At 45.8% G+C, this 18,958-nt stretch overlaps 4 protein-coding genes across 4 annotated transcripts; 1 reads left to right on the forward strand and 3 right to left on the reverse strand.

Annotated features, from left to right (window-relative positions):
- Window positions 1-6,932: 6,932 nt before the first annotated feature.
- Window positions 6,933-8,183, reverse strand: PtA15_9A376 (uncharacterized protein; the record flags this gene model as incomplete). The annotated part of the gene is made up of 4 exons (XM_053172577.1): window positions 6,933-7,327; window positions 7,389-7,457; window positions 7,548-7,824; window positions 7,920-8,183. The coding sequence occupies 4 exons, from the start codon at window positions 8,181-8,183 to the stop codon at window positions 6,933-6,935; spliced, it is 1,005 nt and encodes a 334-aa protein (XP_053023804.1).
- A 1,380-nt stretch (window positions 8,184-9,563) lies between these two features.
- PtA15_9A377 (uncharacterized protein) lies at window positions 9,564-10,467 on the reverse strand (the record flags this gene model as incomplete). Its single annotated transcript, XM_053172578.1, has 3 exons — window positions 9,564-9,704; window positions 9,880-10,297; window positions 10,376-10,467. The coding sequence occupies 3 exons, from the start codon at window positions 10,465-10,467 to the stop codon at window positions 9,564-9,566; spliced, it is 651 nt and encodes a 216-aa protein (XP_053023805.1).
- A 293-nt stretch (window positions 10,468-10,760) lies between these two features.
- Window positions 10,761-11,734, reverse strand: PtA15_9A378 (uncharacterized protein; the record flags this gene model as incomplete). Its single annotated transcript, XM_053172579.1, has 6 exons — window positions 10,761-10,790; window positions 10,931-11,001; window positions 11,110-11,249; window positions 11,341-11,363; window positions 11,435-11,460; window positions 11,584-11,734. The coding sequence occupies 6 exons, from the start codon at window positions 11,732-11,734 to the stop codon at window positions 10,761-10,763; spliced, it is 441 nt and encodes a 146-aa protein (XP_053023806.1).
- A 1,226-nt stretch (window positions 11,735-12,960) lies between these two features.
- PtA15_9A379 (uncharacterized protein) lies at window positions 12,961-14,047 on the forward strand (the record flags this gene model as incomplete). The annotated part of the gene is made up of 2 exons (XM_053172580.1): window positions 12,961-13,152; window positions 13,226-14,047. The coding sequence occupies 2 exons, from the start codon at window positions 12,961-12,963 to the stop codon at window positions 14,045-14,047; spliced, it is 1,014 nt and encodes a 337-aa protein (XP_053023807.1).
- Between the last annotated feature and the right edge of the window lie 4,911 nt (window positions 14,048-18,958).

An 18,958-nucleotide genomic window follows, 5' to 3' on the forward strand; every position in this document is an offset into this window, starting at 1 on the left:
AGACTGCATTATTCAAACCAGGTTGGATTTTTATTTTCAAAAAGAAAGTTTTCAGTAAAGCAGGGCCCTGTTCTCTCTGGACTCAATTTTTTTGAAACATTTATCCAAATTTGCACAAAAACTGCAGATTTGGTTTGTTGAATCAGTCATGCCAAACTGGGAGATTTCCATTACAACTGAGCAGGAATATACATGAGAGGAAGAAAATATGAAAAAGAGTCTTCCTGTTGAACATGAAACATCTCCACACATTGATACAATGGAAGTTTAATACTAAAGCTCAAGTACAGATGTTCATTGCAATAATTAGAGAGAAGAAAGGAAAATTAAAGAAAGCTGTGTGTGTGGCCTGGGCCTCCAGAATCTGCTCTTCAAGGGTCATGCCACTGGCGCTGAGGATGGAGGTGTGTCTCTGGGGGGCAATGTGGGTTATGGTGAGGGACAAAGCAACCAACCCGCATGATGGCCCCCCAGCCCCCAAACATACTCAGGATGTTCCCCACAGATGCGTAGCCGCGCGCTCATTTCAAGGCAAAAACCAGCCAGTACATATTGGTCTTAGCAACCTTGATGAGCTTACGCACAAAAAAATGTGTGAGGGGTGTTCCAGTAGACGGCCCAAGGCACTGATGCCTAGCTCCCGGGCCTCCTTGAGCTCTTTGGGTAAGTGGCCCAGGATTGCCCAAGAGCTATAGCAATGGTGACTGCTAGCAAACCTCCCTTTGGCAAGCAGGCCGGGCCTGGGAGTTTGAAGTCGAGGAAGTGGCAAAAAGCAATCTATGATGACCGGCCGGAGGGAGACAATTCAGTGGAGGTTTAGAGACCATACGCGTTGGTGACTCAACGACTTCTTTGGGTTGCGGGGCCCCTGTGGCGGGCAACGCGGCCGGACCAACACCGAGGTTGGCTGGAACTCTAAAGCCCACTCCATCTACCTTAGCTGGTGGTTTTTGGGAAGCCTTGAACGCTTCGGCCACTGTTTTGAAGGCTGATTTCAATAGTCTTGTGCCAAACGAATGAATCCACTTGGTACGGGTTTATAACTGCCAGCTATGATCGATCTTTTCAGATAATTCCTCCCCATTTACTTTTTTTCTCTCTTTGCGGGCGACTTGCCTGCGCTCTTGGGCCTGGTGGCAAACAGTCCGTTTCTCAAGAACAACCACAAGCCTCCGCCTCCCTGTCTGAGGGAATGGTCAGGTATGTTGGGTTCACATTGATAGGGAGAGGTTTGGGGGGAAAGAGAAACCAACTGATATCCAACTGCAGACTTGGCAACGCCGACGGTGGTCAACACAAGGACTCATAGCGGCCATCAAACCCCCTGCATGCCACCCTTATATAGAATGATAACGCGGATCTTATATCGATGGGGTCAAGGGTGGGGCAAGCGTAGCCGACAACGCCAGGGGAGCTGCATAGAACTGAATGGAGCCTGAGGCCGAGTCAGCCCGCCGAGCGCATGAACTCTGCTCACGTCGTCCGCCCCCGCTTCCGCCCTGTTTGACACTTGGGAGAACGTTCTTTTGACTATGCCGTCCAGTGGAGGTTATGGCTGAACTTGAAGCCAAGCAGAGTGAGTCTCTTGTCGTCATGGAAGAAGGCCGCATATCAGAATATCACACCTGGTGAGGACGGTAAAAGGAGGGATAATCTTGGTCCTGATAGGTATAAAAACACATACTTAATAGGTTTCAAGTTTCAAGGATTCAAGTCCGTAGAGCGCGAGGGAAATCGGAACCGTTGGCGGGGTCACTGACGATCTTGAGCAGCTGTGAGTAGTCCTGACTCATGCACTGTGGCGTAATTTCCGGGCAAAGGGATGATCTAGGCCAGTCAAAGTGTAGTCAAGAATGGTTGCGAGGCCCGCGGCGTGGGCTATATGAAGTAGGCGAAGCCAAATGAATGCAGGAGTCAAGGGTATCCATTGGTCTCTCATCCGGATCCGAAGTGGCTGGCGCGGTTGGAATGGAATCAGATACCGTTACGAGGGCCACGGCGTGTCGTAGGCATAGGCAGGAGGAAATTTCTGGTGGCCTGGGGGTCTGAGAATTGAGTCGAGTGTTTGAGCCGAGAGCTTAAAAGGCAGGTAGTTGGGTGTTGAGCTGAATCCCCAGGCAATTGGAGATGCTGCACTTCCAGCTATCCGTTGTCCTCAACCCCTCCGCTGTTGCGCGTGCGCAGTCTGAGGGGCAAAGAGTGGGCCCCCCACGGGTCTGCAGCCTTTGCTGCGGGCCGGGGGCCTTCATGTCCATCACTTTTGACCCGTGCGCTTGACGCGGGCTGGGTGTTGAGCCTGTGGGCACGGCTTTGCCGCTGTTGGAAGGCTAGCTTGAAAACTTGCTTGTGTCTTTTTTGTGATGGGGAAACCCAGCATTTTTTTTTGAGATTTTGTTAATGGGGAAACCCATGATTTTTTTCTTCTTCATGTTGTGTAATTGTAAGGGGAAACCCTTGATCTTGATTTTTTTGATTTTGTCAAAACTGTGTCTTTAATAAACTTGGATATTTCATATTTTTTCGGACTTACTTTGCGCACTGCGGAAAAATCTTTGCGCACTGTGGGGGTCGTCGTCTCGACGTCCAGCCCCCAGTGCGCGCTTCTGCCGCGGCTCTTCTCGCACTGCATTTTCCACCAAAAAAACGGCTTGTATTTCTTGAGATATTTTTTGATGAATCAATAGAATGGCTTTTTATGATCCCCCTAAAAAATAATCAAGTCATTTAGGGGTCTCCTTGAGCCTAGAGAAAACTGACATGAAAAAATCATATTTTAACGCGGCAGGGACCTGTAATATCGCTTCCTGTGCCCCAGTAGCCCCAAAAATTTCACAGTATCATGTCACATGTGCAAATTCATGACCTGATAATTTTCAGAAATTTTCCCAAAGATATAAGGGGTGCGCGGCAGGCTTAGTAGGAAAATTACTGCTAACTGTATAGCTTTTTTGTTACACACCCAAACAGTCCCAAAATTTCAGAAATGTTTTCATTGTGGATATTCTCCGCGCCATAAATTTCTTGGCAATATTTTGTCATGATAACATGAGATGTGGTGCGGCGGGCTTAGCAGAAAAATGACTGCTAACTTATCTCATGTTTTAATGACACACTATTGCTAAGAGCTTTATGGCGCGGAGAATATGCAAAATTGAAACATTCCTGAAAATTTCAGAGTGTTTCAGCGTGTAACAAAAAATCTATACATGTAGCAGCCATTTTCCTACTAAGCCCGCCGCGCACCCCTCATCGAGAGGATTGTAGCCTCCCAATGACCGATCTATTCCGGTCATCAAGAGGGATGTATGCTCTCGATGACCGGTCTGTACCGGTCATCGAGAGGATTGTAGCCTCCCGATGACCGGTTTGTACCGGTGGATGTGTCCTCTCGATGTCCGGAATGCCGGTCATCAAGAGAGATGTGATATACCCTCTCAATGACCGGTCTGTGCCGGTCATCAAGGGCATTGTTTCCTCCGGATGGCCGGAGTGCTTCACCCCGGCCACCTGTCAGTGTCACCGCACGGCACCCCCGTGTGCGGATAGTTTTTTGAGGGGAGCTGGTGGCGCGCACGGAGGGGGGCCCAACGTCACATGACGTCGAGTCAACGGAAATTCCCGTGCGCAACGAGTTTCCCTCCGTGCGCGAAGTAAACCCGTAAACACAATACCTATTTGGGCTAAAGGAAAGCTGGTGAAAATTCTGAAAATTATCAGGTCATGAATTTGCACATGTACCATGATACTGTGAAATTTTTGGGGCTACTGGGGCACAGGAAGCGGTATTACAGGTCCCTGCCGCGTTGAAATATGATTTTTTCATGTCAATTTTCTCTAGGCTCAAGGACACCCCTAAATGACTTGATTATTTTTTGGGGGGATCATAAAAAGCCATTCTATTGATTCATCAAAAAATATCTCAAGAAATGCAAGCCGTTTTTTTGGGGGAATGCACAGTGCGCAAAGAGCTGTGGCGAAAGCGCGCACTGGGGGCGGGACGTCGAGACGACGACCCCCACAGTGCGCAAAGAGTTTCTTGCAGTGCGCGAAGTAAGTCCGTATTTTTTTTGCATCATAAGGATACATCCTAAGACTCTGATATTTTTTACAGAGTGCCAATAATACCCTCTCTTTCAATTCATCAAAAAAAAAGATGGAGTGCTCTCCTTTTTCCGGGGGAAGTCGCTGTGCGCGAAGTATTTTTTGGCTAGCGCGCACAGCGGGCTCAACGTTGGGGGACAGTCAATTCTGTGCGCGAAGAGTTTTTTGCTGCTGCACGAAGTAGGTCTGTAATAAATTATAGTTGATTTTTACTTGAAGGCAGAAAATAAACCTGCTAATGATAATTGAAACCTTTGAACTGAGTTTAAGCTGAGAGATATATCCTTTTGATAGGATTTTTAGATGTTTATGAATGTAAACAAGAAGATTGTTTGTTTGATGGTCAGTTCACCTTCATAGTAGATCAATAGAAGTTTGTTTTGATTAAGAGAACATTAGGGAATGCTTTAATCCTTTTCTCATCTGACTCTGACTTAGTCAGGTACTTGGCAAGCTAATACAGTCAACAAGACTTGTAGATCTGATTAAAAGAACAAGAATGTGTGGTGAGCATATAAGTAGAAAAATTACAGCCAACTGTACAACATTCTTATGACACACCCAAACAGTCTAAAAATTGCAGGGAATGTTTTATTTTTCATATTCTCTGTGCTATGAAATCATTGGAAATAGGGTGTCATTAGAAAATGAGATATAAGGGGTGTGCGGTGGAATTGGTAGGAAAATGACTGCTCAATTTATATCTTCTTGATTAAAAACCCAAACAGTCTAAAAGTTTCAGGAATACTTGAATGTTAAATATTTTTTATTCCATGAAATTATTAGCAATGGAGTGGCATAAAAACATGAACTATAAGGGGTGGATGGAGGGCTTAGTAGGAAAGTGACTGCCAACAGTATAGCTTTTTTGTTGCATGTTTCATCAGTCTCAAAACTTTTGGTAACTTATAATTATGCTTATCTATGTTCCATGAAATATTTGACCATATTATCAAGTCAGAACATGAGATACAAGATGTGCAAGGTATTCATAGTACCTACTAGTGCACACCCCTTATGGCTAATGCTTTTATGCCACCTGTTGAAATCTTGGCTTAGTCAAGCAATTAACACAAAAATATTGGTAATACACAAGCTCATTGGCTCGAGAAAAAAGAGAAGTGAGGATGAGTCTCTCACCAGATGCGGCTCATTTGGGGTGCAGACAAATATGAAAGAGAACCAATGCTTTGATTTCAATGACTAGAGATGGCAAATGGGTACTTGTTGCCGGGTACCCGGTACCCGTTTGGCCCTACAGGTACCCGCCGGCCAGCCGGTCATCAAAGAGGATACCTCTTGACGACCAACTGACCGGTTGTCAAAAGGGATACAACCTCGATGACCGGCTGACCAGCCATTGAAGAGGATAAAACCTCTCAATGACCGGTCAGCCGGCCATCAAAGAGGATGAAACTTCTCAATGACGAGGAATTGAATAAAACTTCTCTATTTCCGAAAAGAGAGCCAGTTGCGAGGACAAATCAGCAACAGTCTCCACCAGAACAACAACCGCGTAAAAAAAGGTAACTTCTTTGGTGAGCACCTGCACATTGGGAAGGATTCCACCATGGAGCAGTCCGTACCTGCTAGCCAAGGAAGGCTGCTCCAGGCGGACAGCAGCTATGTGTATTGGCTGGCCGGACGGCGGAAGGTGTCTTCGCTCGCCGGGCCCGGGGAGAATATTGCTCCTTGTAATTCACTTGGCTCGCCGGGCCCGGGGGGAATATTGCTCCTTACAATGCACCAGCTAGTCTACATCCTTGCCGAGGTTGCAAACCGGCAATCACCTGCACATATGCTTGCCAAGAATGATTCATTCCCACCGGGCAGAATCCTCGGCACTTGTACATGCTTGACAAGGAGACTGGCCATCAAATGGAGTAAACACTCCCTTCAATGGCCGGTCCGACTGCACATCTAGAGGAGGAGAGTCCTCTCGATGGCCACTGTCTTCTCCCTTTGATGACCTATTACATTGGCGGCCATTGGGAGGTAACTGAAGGCCAAGGAGGCATTCTTGCACCGGGAAGGGGCTGGGTGGGACAATCTTTGCAAGATCAGCATGTGTGGGTTCTCAGGCCCTTTTTTTAGCAATTAAAGAAGTTTTATTCGGGGGTGCCTCAATGACCGGTCAGTCGGGCATTGAAGAGGATAAAACCTATCAATGACCGGTCAGCTGGCCATTGAAGAAGATAAAACTTCTCAATGACCGGTCAGCCGGCCATTGAAGAGGATGAAACCTCTCAATGACCGGTCAGCCGGCCATTGATTCAGGTTTGAAATAACAAAGTGTGGTCAGCAGTCATTTTCCTACTGATTCCGCTGCATAGCTGTTTTCTCATTTTGCATTTTGTTCTCTTTTCCATCTGCCCTCCTTCTTCTTCCTCAACTTTTAATCACAGAGAGATCCCTGCTCCCACATCTCTCCCAACTAGGTCACCGCACCCTTGAAAGTCAACTCGGTGAACTAGAACTCAGCCCCGTGAGGCCCCAGTGTTCCCTACTGTGCCTTTCCCTCCGCAATCAGTGAAGGAATGCTCACCGAGTCCTTACAATGGCACACTTCTTGGCCCCTCATGTGCACGTAAAACCCATAATGTTGGTGCAATGTTGCTGCCTTTCTGCTGCACTACAGTGTGTTTAGCGGCAAAATCACGCTAAAGCGCGCTGTAACGCCATAGCAAGTTGTTAGAGGAGTTAAGACTGGCACCAATGTTGACGTAGCTGGCGCAGCGTTGACTGCGGGACAGCATTTGACTATATGGAATATAAACATGAAAATCACAAGCGGCCAACCCAAGATTAACAAGAAAGGAACTGGCTTTATCCTAATAAAATATCGCTTTGATTTTATCCCACCACGACGGTATGAGTTCCCTGAGAAGCTTGTGAGCCTCGTGGAAGTCTCGCAATGTATATTTCGCAGCAGTTTGTCGCATCCAATCTTCAGTGACAACCACAGAGTGGAATGAATCACCAGTGCCCCGATTAGCATGATTCATCGCTCTGAACATGCCATCGCTATTTGTGGGATTGCCAATTGCGACTCCTTTCGTGTACCGACCGGTACCCAGCAACCGGTCGATAAAATTTCCTTTATCGGCTTCTATATGTTTAATTTCCACAACGCTTTTCGCATCGTCTCGTCTGAGCTCGTAGTAGGCGAAATTGGTGCCTAATTTCTTGCGTATTTCAGCAGCCACCGGATCAAACTCCTCAGGGGCTGTAACGAATATCAATTCAGTAGATACTCCAGAGATTATCTACATGCTCCGTTGACTCACTTTTCGTGTCATAGAAGTATGCTGCCGCGCTCTTTGAATCGAGCTTCGTCATCTTAACAGATTCAGATGCTGATAGGGCAACAAATGGATAAGGATTGAGCATTGGTGTTAGCTGGAATTATCGCCGCCGGTGTAGACCCTGCAATGTGACCAACATACATCTGGCTACGTGATTCATGTAAAATTTAATAGGATGTGATAACATCGTGTCCTCAACTATTATCTCCATTTTGGGCTCGACCGATTGCGATAGATACAGTACCGTCCCGTACTCTGCCGCTATGTTGATTCCAGGAATTTTTTTGTAGGCCTCAATAAGGGACCCTTCACCTCTTGCAGTGTACAGCCAAACTTCATTCTTCTTGTTTGCGGCCAAATCCTTCAGGAGTGCTTCGGCGCTGAAATAATCTTGAGATGGTAACTGGAGCAGTACCCCCTTTAGACGTGGGGTGATGACGTTCATGGATTGTTTTGCGATTAGTGACTTTTCATTGTGTAAACTTCTGAAAAGGGGCAGGATGATCGACTCACGAAATCGTCAAGAACAATCAGCGTCTTCCCTTCGCCATGAGGCTGGAAATATTTTAAACCAGGGTGGGGAGTAGCCTCGTGGACTCTTCTAAGTGTTTCTATCTCCTTAATGTGCTCGGGCCTTTTGTATAGATCGAAGCGGCCGACGCCGAAAAGCGGAGCATTGTTAAACAAGGGGCTGTTAAGTAGAATGGCTGTGAGGTTTACAAATTTCGTGAGTGTTAAGACTACCATTACCAGGAAGAGGCGAGACATGGTAAACATCGGGTGTTGGATGTGGATAAGTTGGTGGACGACTGGCCTCCAGGGTGATGATGCCGACTACTTTTTGTAGTGACTTGGGTCTTCGGTGCTTGGATTCGAGCTTGAGAGAACCAAACACATCGGAACTTGAAACAATTGGAGGATTCACCCAAGCAAACGACTCAAGAAAGTCGGAGCCGCAGAAGGCGATATTGGAACTCTCCCACTTCCTCCCACTCCTCCGCTGATTTCCTTCTTCCTAAATTCCTCATGAGTGGAGCCAGCCACGTAGATAGAAAGTAAAAAGGTTTCAAATTTTGAATTCAGGGCCCTTTGCAGGTTGGGACTGAAACACATGTCCATGAGGGGTTTAACCCTGCCGGATGAGCTTGACACAACCCGCTTGCTCTGGAGCGGTCGGCGGAACCGGCTTAAAGGCTTTTGTATCACTATCGGGTATCTCGAGATGACCAATTATGTAATAAAACCATCCTATGCACAGCAGGCCTTGTGAGGGACATAAGGCAACTCCGGGCAACTACAGTGAGTCTTTGCATGTCTTCAGGGATTTCAAGGCTCTGTGTAGACCGAAGAAGGCCTGTTTTTTCTCCAGACATCCAACAAGATGTGAAACTTGGACATCTACGATTCTATGCAGCTCAACTGTGGATACAGCTTGTTCATTCATGCACGAATCCATGCTCCAAGTGTTTGGAAAGACGTCGACATGTTTCTCCGTCCCTGGTTTCAGGTTGTTACCTCGACCTGTCTGGATCAAAAACAAGTCGTGAAAACAGGGTTTGTCATGTCCAGTCCGCTTGCCCAAAAGGAAAAATATATGCCATGATGATGTGCTACTTTTTAAATTTGAATAAAAGAGAAACTAGTGCGTAAATGGTACATAAACAGGTTTTTGTATGCAGTAATCTAAATCAGGGGGAAGGGCGTGTACAAAGAAAACACTGGGTTGTACTGGATTCAGGGAGTTCTGAAAGACGCTAGAGAAAGGGGAGTATTAACAGGTAGACACAATGGGGATGGTTGAAGACAGGAGAATTCTTTGGACAAGGGAAATGGATATTGAACAAGTTAGGCATACAGTAACGAGGAACGAGGAGAATTGTGTCTCTCTTCTTGTAGTTGACGCGATAAATTCATTTCTGATGCGGGTAGCGGGGATATATTGCGGACTGATGGGCCTTGGCGTAGAAAGGGTAGAGGTCGTTGCAGGAAGCCGGCCTATGTAGGTATGTGCGCTCCTGAAAATGAGTCGAATTGTGTTATCCCTGAAGGTCTGTGAGCCGCCTGGTTTACAACGTTGGTGATGGCAGCTAATCCTCTTCAAGATCAAACTTTCCAAAAATCGATTAACAGTGGAGGCGGGCGGGTCTAGAAACAATGTTATCGGTTGGTCGTACTCCAGAATGATGGCGACTCGACCTTCGTAAGATATTCATTGTGAATATAAGCCTTGAATCTGACCAAGTCGTTGGATAACGTGCGTCGTTGAAAGGAATTGAATTTATAAAACCGGGAACCCAACTGGAAAAAAGTAACCACAAGAAGGTCGAAGGTATCAGACGAAAAGCTTCACAAGGTTTTCTAGACCAGGTATAATGAGTACGGCTCCGGTAGCTTGCTTTCCTATGAGACTATACAATGTACGATGATGAGAGCAGGTGAGGTGACTGGTTGAAGATCAAGAGACTGAATGAACTGATTTGAGCGATGTGGGAGAGAAAGGTTCATCCAAGTATTTGAAGACCGGAGAGGGATGGGTGCAGGCAGAGGGAGGGTTTTGGGAATCAAAGCCGATGAATAGGTGGGGTGTCCTGCGAGGAACGGTTTCGTCAGTATCGGTCGAGGGGTCGGAGATGGAAGAATCGGGGATCGAGCCACGACAGGATACCGAAGGGAAAGAAGCCGGCGGCCGACGGGACGGAGGGATGAACGGACACGGCGGGGGTGCTTCGAGCCGGGACCGGGGCCTGGTTTGACGGGGTTGATGGGCGGCGATGACGGCCTGCAGGCGTTGGTCGATCCTGCGCGACTGGAATTGGAGGATGATGACCAGGAGAAGGCTGCACAGGACCAGGAAGATCAAGGCAAGGATGATGTACCGACCCGAGTGACTCCTTGATCGACCGAAGCAGAATCGGCACTGTTCAGTCGTGAAGGCAAGACGTTGGGAATACTGGGACACATCAACTCACAATGGCACCTCGGGAAGCGAAGGCGAGCCGCGTCGATGGAGAAAGAGGTTTATCGTAGGACCCTTTGAGTTTGGACCATTAATGACCACCATCCGCGTTATACAATCGTCGAATCACAAGCTATCTGGTCGCCGAAGGAAATCGAAACGGATTGATTGATAAGCTTATGCTGGAGGATAGACAATATTCAAGCCACTAAGTTGGGGGATGGAATGAGAAAAACTAACAAGTTTGTTTCGTTGGTACCGATTGGCCATCCACTTGTCCTGGACCGCAGCCTCGACGGTGGTAACGAGAGAACCCACAGGTTGAGGGTAGGAATTTGGCAATGTGTGTTGATCGGTGGGGGGACACAATACACTGATGGAGTGTTACGGAATCTGACTTATGAGGGAAGTTCAGATTGGGTGCATGGCTGGTTTTTTTTGGCAGGGTTGGGAGGGGGACATGCGTAGGTTAATGTGACTTGAGCGAGTTCTTTCCTAAAAACAATAGGGGGTCCATGTCCTACAGAACAGGTTGATGACGGTTTGAAATGTGAGTAGGACCACTCACATTGGGTTCACAAGTAATTAAACTGTGAAGTGGGGTGTGGGGGACTGGGATTTTAGGCTTAGGAGCTAGCGCTAGTCGAATAAAAACAAACAGTAAGCACATGTGATTCGAGGGCCGCAAACGGCAGATAAGAGTGGGGGAGAGACTCTCAGCAAAGCAGAGGGGCTCAAGGGACTGACGGGATAGTTTCTCGAGTGTGTCGGTCGGTGAACGGTTGGAATCTGATGTGGCCCGGTGGATGTTGGAAGGTGGTTCGAAAGAGTGAAGATGGTTTGGGGTTTTTTCAACGAATGTATGTATTTGTTTAAAAATGTATTTGCTGGCTCGAAAGAGTTGTAGGAAGCAAGGTCAGTCAGCTGCTTCGTGGTCGCATTAGGCTCGACATAGGCAATCTTGGTGATGGTACATACATGATAGTCTCGCTCGACCAAGTCTAGTTTGAGGATATCAGGATTCAGGTGGAAGATGGAAGGCCGAAATTAGATGTACGGAAGCTGTTGGGACTGGGAAGGGTCCAGTGCAATTGAATACTTGGGACAATCCCGAGAGACCCACATCCGCTCAGATCAGCACTTCGCATCAGCAGCAGTCAGCAGCCCATTGAACGCTGCCGAAGCAGCCCGCTGAGCCCGGGGGAAGCAAAGTCAACGTACATAAAATCGTCACTCGATGTCTGGATCCGCCGGCCAGCGCCGGCCTTTTCCGGCGGTCATCACTGGGCAGTGGGCGAAGAGCGAGACGAAACAGGACCGCCTGGATTGGCCGGTTTGATAGGGTGCACACTGCAAGTCCCGAGACATACATGAGGTTGGCAACCAGCAAAGACGTGCAAAACGCAAGCTGAAACGCGCATCAGATTCCGTCAGGGACCCGCACGTTTCAAGTGGTGCTACAGACACCCGGGCTCGACAATCCTGGCCATGCTTGCGGACAAAAACTGTGTACAATGAATAGGTTTCGCAACCCAGGCCCCGCCCACAAGTCAGCCGGTGGGCTCGAACTCGCTCGGAGGGTATATAAACCGCCCTTGTCCAGCACCTCTTCCGTTTTCCTCATGACCAAAGTGAGTACCATTTCCCCACCCCACTTCTTCCACTACTGCCTCCTCTCCCCATGACCGCCGCAACAGTCCAACTGACTCAACTCTTTTCCCCGTGCTCAGCTCTTCAGGATCTATTTACAGTAGATACCCGATCGTTTGTCTCACTAGCTCAATCGAGCCACAGTGTTTATAAGTGACGATGATTCGAAGTCTTCTATTTCCTTGAGCGAGAACTGTCTGTCGAGCAATCGGCAGACTCGATGACCTTGGGCCATCCTCCACCACCCCGTCTTCACTGACAGGGCTCGTCGTGCTTCTCTTGACCTTTCGGGGTCTTGGCTGGCTGTGGTTGTGGCCAGAAATAGAGACTCTTCTGAACTTACACCTCTACACTTCCCTCTTGTAACCTTATCTTTCAATTGTGGTGTTCAAAATTGATTTTCAAACCACTTTCTACATAAAATCATAAGATCTACATGTCCAAACTTTTGATGGGGTGAAAGATGAGAGTTCTCTTCATTTCAAGCACCTCTCAAAACTATGATAAATCTTATGATTTAATGTAAAATGATGTTAAAAAACCAATTTTGAACACCCTGTATAATATGCCAATCTGTTTTCCCGAAATGCATACCAACACCCTTTTCACCCGAGCTGCTTCCACGAAACAAGTGACACACGCACTTCCGGTCCTTTGCACCCCGTCTGAGTAAACATGAGTTCTCAAGCGTTGAGCGATGACCCTGAAGCCAGCCCGAGAAAGCCCCTTGGGAGTTATCGGGTGATGCGGTCCCAAACGTCACTTGTTTGTGATGAAATGATATTTACCCGGTTGCTGTGGCCCGGGATTGCATGAGTTTTGGAAGTGCTGTGTAACCACCGAATCGGTAACTCATCCAAAATCGTGTCACACACAGCCCTGGCCATTGCAAATTCACCGGGGGACCCTTTGACCAAAAGCTGTGCCCGACAAGAAAGAAAACCAAAGATGTCTAACGATCGTCCATCGGAACCACCGATCCCTCTGATCGATTTCTCGTCATTCGGTGGCCCAGACGCGCCGGTGGAGCAGCAGATCTCAGTGGCTGATCAGCTGTTGGAGGGATTCAAGAAGAATGGTTTTGTGTATCTCCAAAATATTTCTGTGCCACCCGAGATGGTTGCTGAAGCGTTCCGGTGGGTTAGTCACTGTTCTTCTCCGTATATGTGATAGAGTTGTTTCGCTGATATTTGCTTGATTTGATCGCATGCAGAGCAAAAGATTCTTCGATTTGCCTTCAGAGATTAAGAAGCAAGCTCTTCACCCGGCTGACGGCGCATGCCACCGTGGTTATTCACCGATCGGATTAGAAAAGGTCAAGCCGGTCGGGCAGTCGAACGGGACTAGTAGAACTGAAAAACCAGCGGCTCCAGATCACAAAGAGACTTTTGACATTGGTAAACCAGGAAGATCGACAGACAACATTTGGCTACCTGAAGGGACCGAGAAGCAACACGGTCTATCTGGCTTTCGTGACTTTTTCGAAACGTTTTATGAAGCCTGTGAACGACTTGAGATGGACATCTTGCGCGCGATTTCGATCGGGTTGATGGGCGTCGAGCAGGCAGATTACTTATCGAAATTCCACCAAGAATCGAATAACCAGATCAGATTAGCCCATTACCCACCAATTCAAGCCGACCAATTGATCGAAGGAGTCAGGGAAAGATTTGGCGCGCACACGGATTTCGGATCGATTACGATCCTATTCCAAGACCAAGTGGGCGGCCTCCAAGTCGAGAATCCTAGCGTACCGGGCCACTTTTTGCAAGTCCAACCGATCGAGCAAACCGTGGTGGTGAATATCGCCGATCTATTGATGCGATGGTCAAACGATACCCTCCGCTCAACCTTGCATCGCGTCGGCCCTCCCCACATCACCGGCCTCATTCCCCCCCGCTACTCGATTCCTTACTTCTGCGGTCCCGATCCTAATGCTCTCATCCAATGCTTGCCCGGCTCTGCCTCCGAACCAAAGTACGAACCAATTCACGCCGACGAATACATCAAAATGCGCATGAAATCTTCCTACTAAATCTCGCCCTTCACCCGCAAGCAAAACCCCACGAGAAAACAGGGCCAAAGAAATACTCAAAATGCATGTAGAAACACGTACTCATAAAAAAACAAAAAAAGACTCTTTCTCCGGGATTATTGCAACCTTGAAGAGTGGACATCACTGGCATTTGTGATAAACCTGTTGTAAAGCTATCTGTTACATTTAGGGTGTTCAAAGTTGACTTTCTTAAAATCATAACACCATAAAATCATAAAATTCTTAGCTGAAAAAAATATGTACACCCAAACACTCAAATTAGAGCAACGTTTCTAAACTGGTACCCATAAAATCATCATTTGAAAGTTTTATGATTTTATGATTTTGTGTAAAGAAAATTTTATGATTTCAACTTTGAACACCTTAATTATTCAAGACATGCCACATTTGATGCAGCACAATTGAGCAGGAAATTGTTACAGTTTTCTTTATGTGAAGAACTCTTTGGAGAGTCTGAATCAAATGCTAAATCTAACACATACACACACACATATATATATATAATTCTAGGTCAATTTGAATACCAAGTGGCTATCAAAAAATTGCTTGTATCCCTCAACATTGAGTGGATGTCAATTTGCCAATTGTCAAAATTGGAAATGAAATAAATCAACTGCAATTGAACTTTTCCAAATGAATTAATTTGTTTTTTTCCTGTTTGTTCCCATGGAGTATGATACTGGTCAGTCTTGTGAATTCCAAGGATAGGTATGCTATTTTCTGGATTGAAAATGTTTTCAATGATCCAGTTCAATAGTCTTTTTCTGGATTTTAAGCATTCTTCTTCTGGTATTGAACGACTTTCTAATAATTCCATATGAATGAGATCAACTGTCTGAATCAAGTGTTTGATAGCTGAATTCAACAATTTCTCTGGCTTGCACTTATTTTCTCTATGAGGTTCCAAGATCTTTAGAGGTTCAATACCTGGGTTTTTACTGAAAAAGCAAACAGCTATTGGTAATTGTGGATGATAACTTCTGTAAACTAAACCTTTGATATTAGTCCCAGTTATTCCTTCTATGCTTTTGCATTTACAAGAAAATAATTTCAGATATGACATGACCATTGGATAAATTGCCCTGTTCTCTATTTTATTAGTTTGGATCAGGCTTGGTTTTAATACAGCTAGTCTTGATACATGAGAAAACATTTGGCTAAAATGCAGGTTTTCTTGATCAACTTCTGCAGATTCTTTGTGGAGACTTGAGGAATGGTTCAATGCAGAATAATAGCCTTGTATTTTCACATACATTCAAAAAAATATGAAATGAATAGAATGAGCTGTGGTTAGTATGATTTGGAAGCTCAAAAGTCTGCTTAATTTTCTAGAGCGGGAAAAGTGATATTCAATTACTCACTCTCATTTTTAGCAAGGTATGTTTGAACCAGGTAGATAGCAGTTTCTTTTGCCAACTGAGTGTCTTTCCTGTATGTGGCAAGGAACTTGATCAATTTTATTTGAGTAAAGCTAAAAGAACCATCAGAGAGATCATCTTTCCAATCTGGATAAGGTGGTTCAATATGCTGGAAAATTGACATGGTGCCTTCTTCACAGCTTTTGAAGAATTTATCTTGCAGCCATTCTAAGAAGTCTCTCTGGTTACTTTTGTGAGTAGATATTGGTATTCCCAACTGGTTAAAAGCTTGTTCAAGAAACTCATATGTCCATGAGATTAACACTTTGTGCAGCACAATCACTATAGCTGGTTGCTGAGCCAGGGCTCTGTTGGTTGATTCACTGAGGATCCTTGTTGATTTTGTTTTACTTGTACTTCTGCAAGCCAAAGCAAATGGCAAGCTGGGGTGTCTGATGGAAGTAGCTAAACCCTTTTTTCCGTTATAATGTGCTAATTTGGCCTTGAAACATGAATGGAATTCAGCTAGAAGTGGCTCTAACACAATCCCAGTGGATGTGCAACAACTGGGATGTGCTATGTCCAATTTGAATTGTACTTGATGATTGGTCATGAATAGTGTTTGTCCTGACTGAGGAGTAAATAGATCAGGATTGATTTGATTCAAATTTGATGTGAAATCAAACTTGATACCAGTCTGCCCCTGATTAAATTCCCTATCTGAAGCCAAGTATGGGTCAATTGGATCTATTGGAGTTTGATTAGTTTTGTTTAATATTATTGAGCACACAAGAAATGCAAATTGAAACTCACTGTCATATCTGAAAGCACTTTCATTATCTTGTGGCAAAGCTGAAGGGTTTGAAGTTGCACTTGTGATAGAAGGCTTTCCATCATTAGATTTTCTTTTCTTTCCATTATCAGATGAAAATGTTGATGAGATTGAAGCTGGGTATATATACGGAGTGGAAGTGGAAGGTTGTGTATGAATATTTTTACGCTTCATTGGCAGTGTTTCTGCAACTGATGAATCATCCTGGGCTGTTAAAGTCAATTTTGTGGTTGTTCCAGGTAAGCAGGGCAGTTCTTTTGGGTTATAATGTCTCACAGCACCCCATTCATCTTCAAATGATTTCAGTTTTAAACTGGCTGGACTGGGATAATCAAACATTTCAATCATGATATGATGGTCAGGAGATGAGCTTGCTGAAGATACACTCTCTTTCTCTTTCCAAAGGTTAACATCTGGGTCTCCTGGTTTTGTAGCAGCATCTATGACAAAATTCCACCAGATCGCACATAGGGAAGAACAGTGTATCAATTTCTTTTTGATGATCATTGGTAGAATATGAGGATGTTTGAAGAGCTAAAGTTTAAGGCAAAACTGGCAAAATGGCAACATGACACATGAGTTAGGCTTGAAACTTCTGCCTATGACACATTTTCCCCTTTGACACCTTTTGAAACTTTGCCTTCTGTTTCATCTCCTGTTTGTGAGCCCGCGCCCTGCAGCCTCACTGAATAAGTCACAAGGATGTCACCAACCTGCCTCCAACCAAGTTCTTAGGCCTTGCCAACCCGCGCCCTCCTAGTCCAGCAGGGAATTACTAACACTTCCCCTGGAATAGGTGAGCACCCCAATCCCCCATCCCTTCCACTCTCCTCTATCCCTTTCATTCTTTATAGTTGTATGTACACCAGGAAAAAAATATGGACACTTGATGGAAAGTGACATGATGCAGCTTTGGTTTCTGCTCCAGAGCTGCTCCAAGTCTGCTCCACCAGCACTTGTAGAGCTTGCAGGACTGCACCAGAGCACTCAATGTGGAACAGTCAGCTCAAGCTGATCCTAAATTTTTCCCAGGAACAGCTGATGCTCATCAAAAGCTGAGCAGTAGGAATTGAATGAGCCTGGGCCAAAGCTGAGAGTTGGGTGAGCATGAGCCACAGCTGATCATTGGCTATTCCAAGCCTGATACAAAGCCAAGTGTCAGTTGGACCAAGAATATTCCAAATCTGAGCATCAGCTTAGCCAACAATAGTCCAAAGCTGAGAATCATCTTGGAAAAGGCTTTTGCAGAGCTGAGGATCAGCTGGAACAATACTGTTCCAAAGATTAACAACATCTGGGCCAAGAATTTTCCAAAGCTGAGCATCATCTGAGCCAATACTGGTCCAAAGCTGAGCATTGGCTGAGCCAAGGCTGTTCCAAAGCTGAGAATCAGGTGTTTTAAGACTATTCAAAAGATGAGTATCACCTGAGCCAAGGCTATTCCACATCTGAGCATCAGCTGAGCCAAGCCAAAGCTGGTCCATAGCTGAGTATTGTCTGATCCTAGGCTGGTCCACAGCTGAGCATCAGCTGAGCCAAGGCTGGTCCACAGCTGAGCATCAGCTGAGCCAAGGCTGGTCCAAAGATGAGCATCAGCTGTTACAGGAGTGGTAAGAATCTGAGCATTGGCTGGGCCAAGATTGATCCAAAGCTGAAAATCAGCTGAGCCAATACTGGTCCAAAGATGAGCAGTGGCTGGGCCAATGATAGTCCTAATCTGAGTCTAAGCTGAGACATGACTGGACTAAATCTGAGAATCAGCTGGGCCAGGACTGGTTCAAAGATGAGCATAAGCTGGACACCAAAGCTGAGCATGAGCTGGGAGCCAAAGCTGAGTATCAGCCAACCAGAAATGAGGATTACTGGTTCCCAGCCAAAACTGAGGATCTCCTGTGGAAATTCTGAAAGGTAAGTAGATGGGGGGGGGGGGGGGGGGAGATGTGGATAGATGGTGGGTAGATGGTGGGTGACCCACTGGAGCTGGCATGATGTCACTTGTCATCAAGTGACTATTTTTTTTCCTGGTGGTAGAGCAGGGAAGTACTAACACTTCCCCTGGACTAGTTTCAATGCATATTTAGGTTCCATAAGTTGTACTTCCAAGGCCCAGTCCTTGTATTGTGCCCCCCCATCACACCATCCTTGCCCCAGATCCTCAATAAGTGAAGCTCTTTCACAAGAGCTTACACTGTTCCATTGAGTATTTGGCCACAAACAATTGCTTTGTGCATTTTTAACTGAATAGGTTACATTTCATGATTTTTATATCAACTGGAAAAACACCACCTTTTGGCTTATTGTCCCTTACAGCCAGCGCAGCTGGCCTAAAGTCTGCCTTTTTCTACTGCATGACACCTAAATTACTTTATAACTTTTTTAAATTAAGGTTTAACCTTGTTTTGAATTTACATTCTGTTTTCCCATGTTGCAGCAGTGACGTGTAAGCGCTACCAGGCACTCAAACCACTTTTGCATATGTAATTTGTAAGAAAACTGTGAATACCTTTTGTTGATATCTAGGTGACATCCCTCAAGACTCAGATCCATGTCCCAGTCCATTTCTCAATGACATCATCCCCTCACTTGGTCTCAATGACATCATCCCCTCGCTCGGTCCACCATGTTGCGCTCAGATCCCTCCTCTGCAGAATCTCCGCACGATCCTCCCTTCCTTTATCCCTTGGTTATATAAACTCTCTC

Source organism: Puccinia triticina, chromosome 9A, assembly GCF_026914185.1.
Source record: "Puccinia triticina chromosome 9A, complete sequence".
NCBI classification, from domain to species: Eukaryota; Fungi; Basidiomycota; class Pucciniomycetes; order Pucciniales; family Pucciniaceae; genus Puccinia; species Puccinia triticina.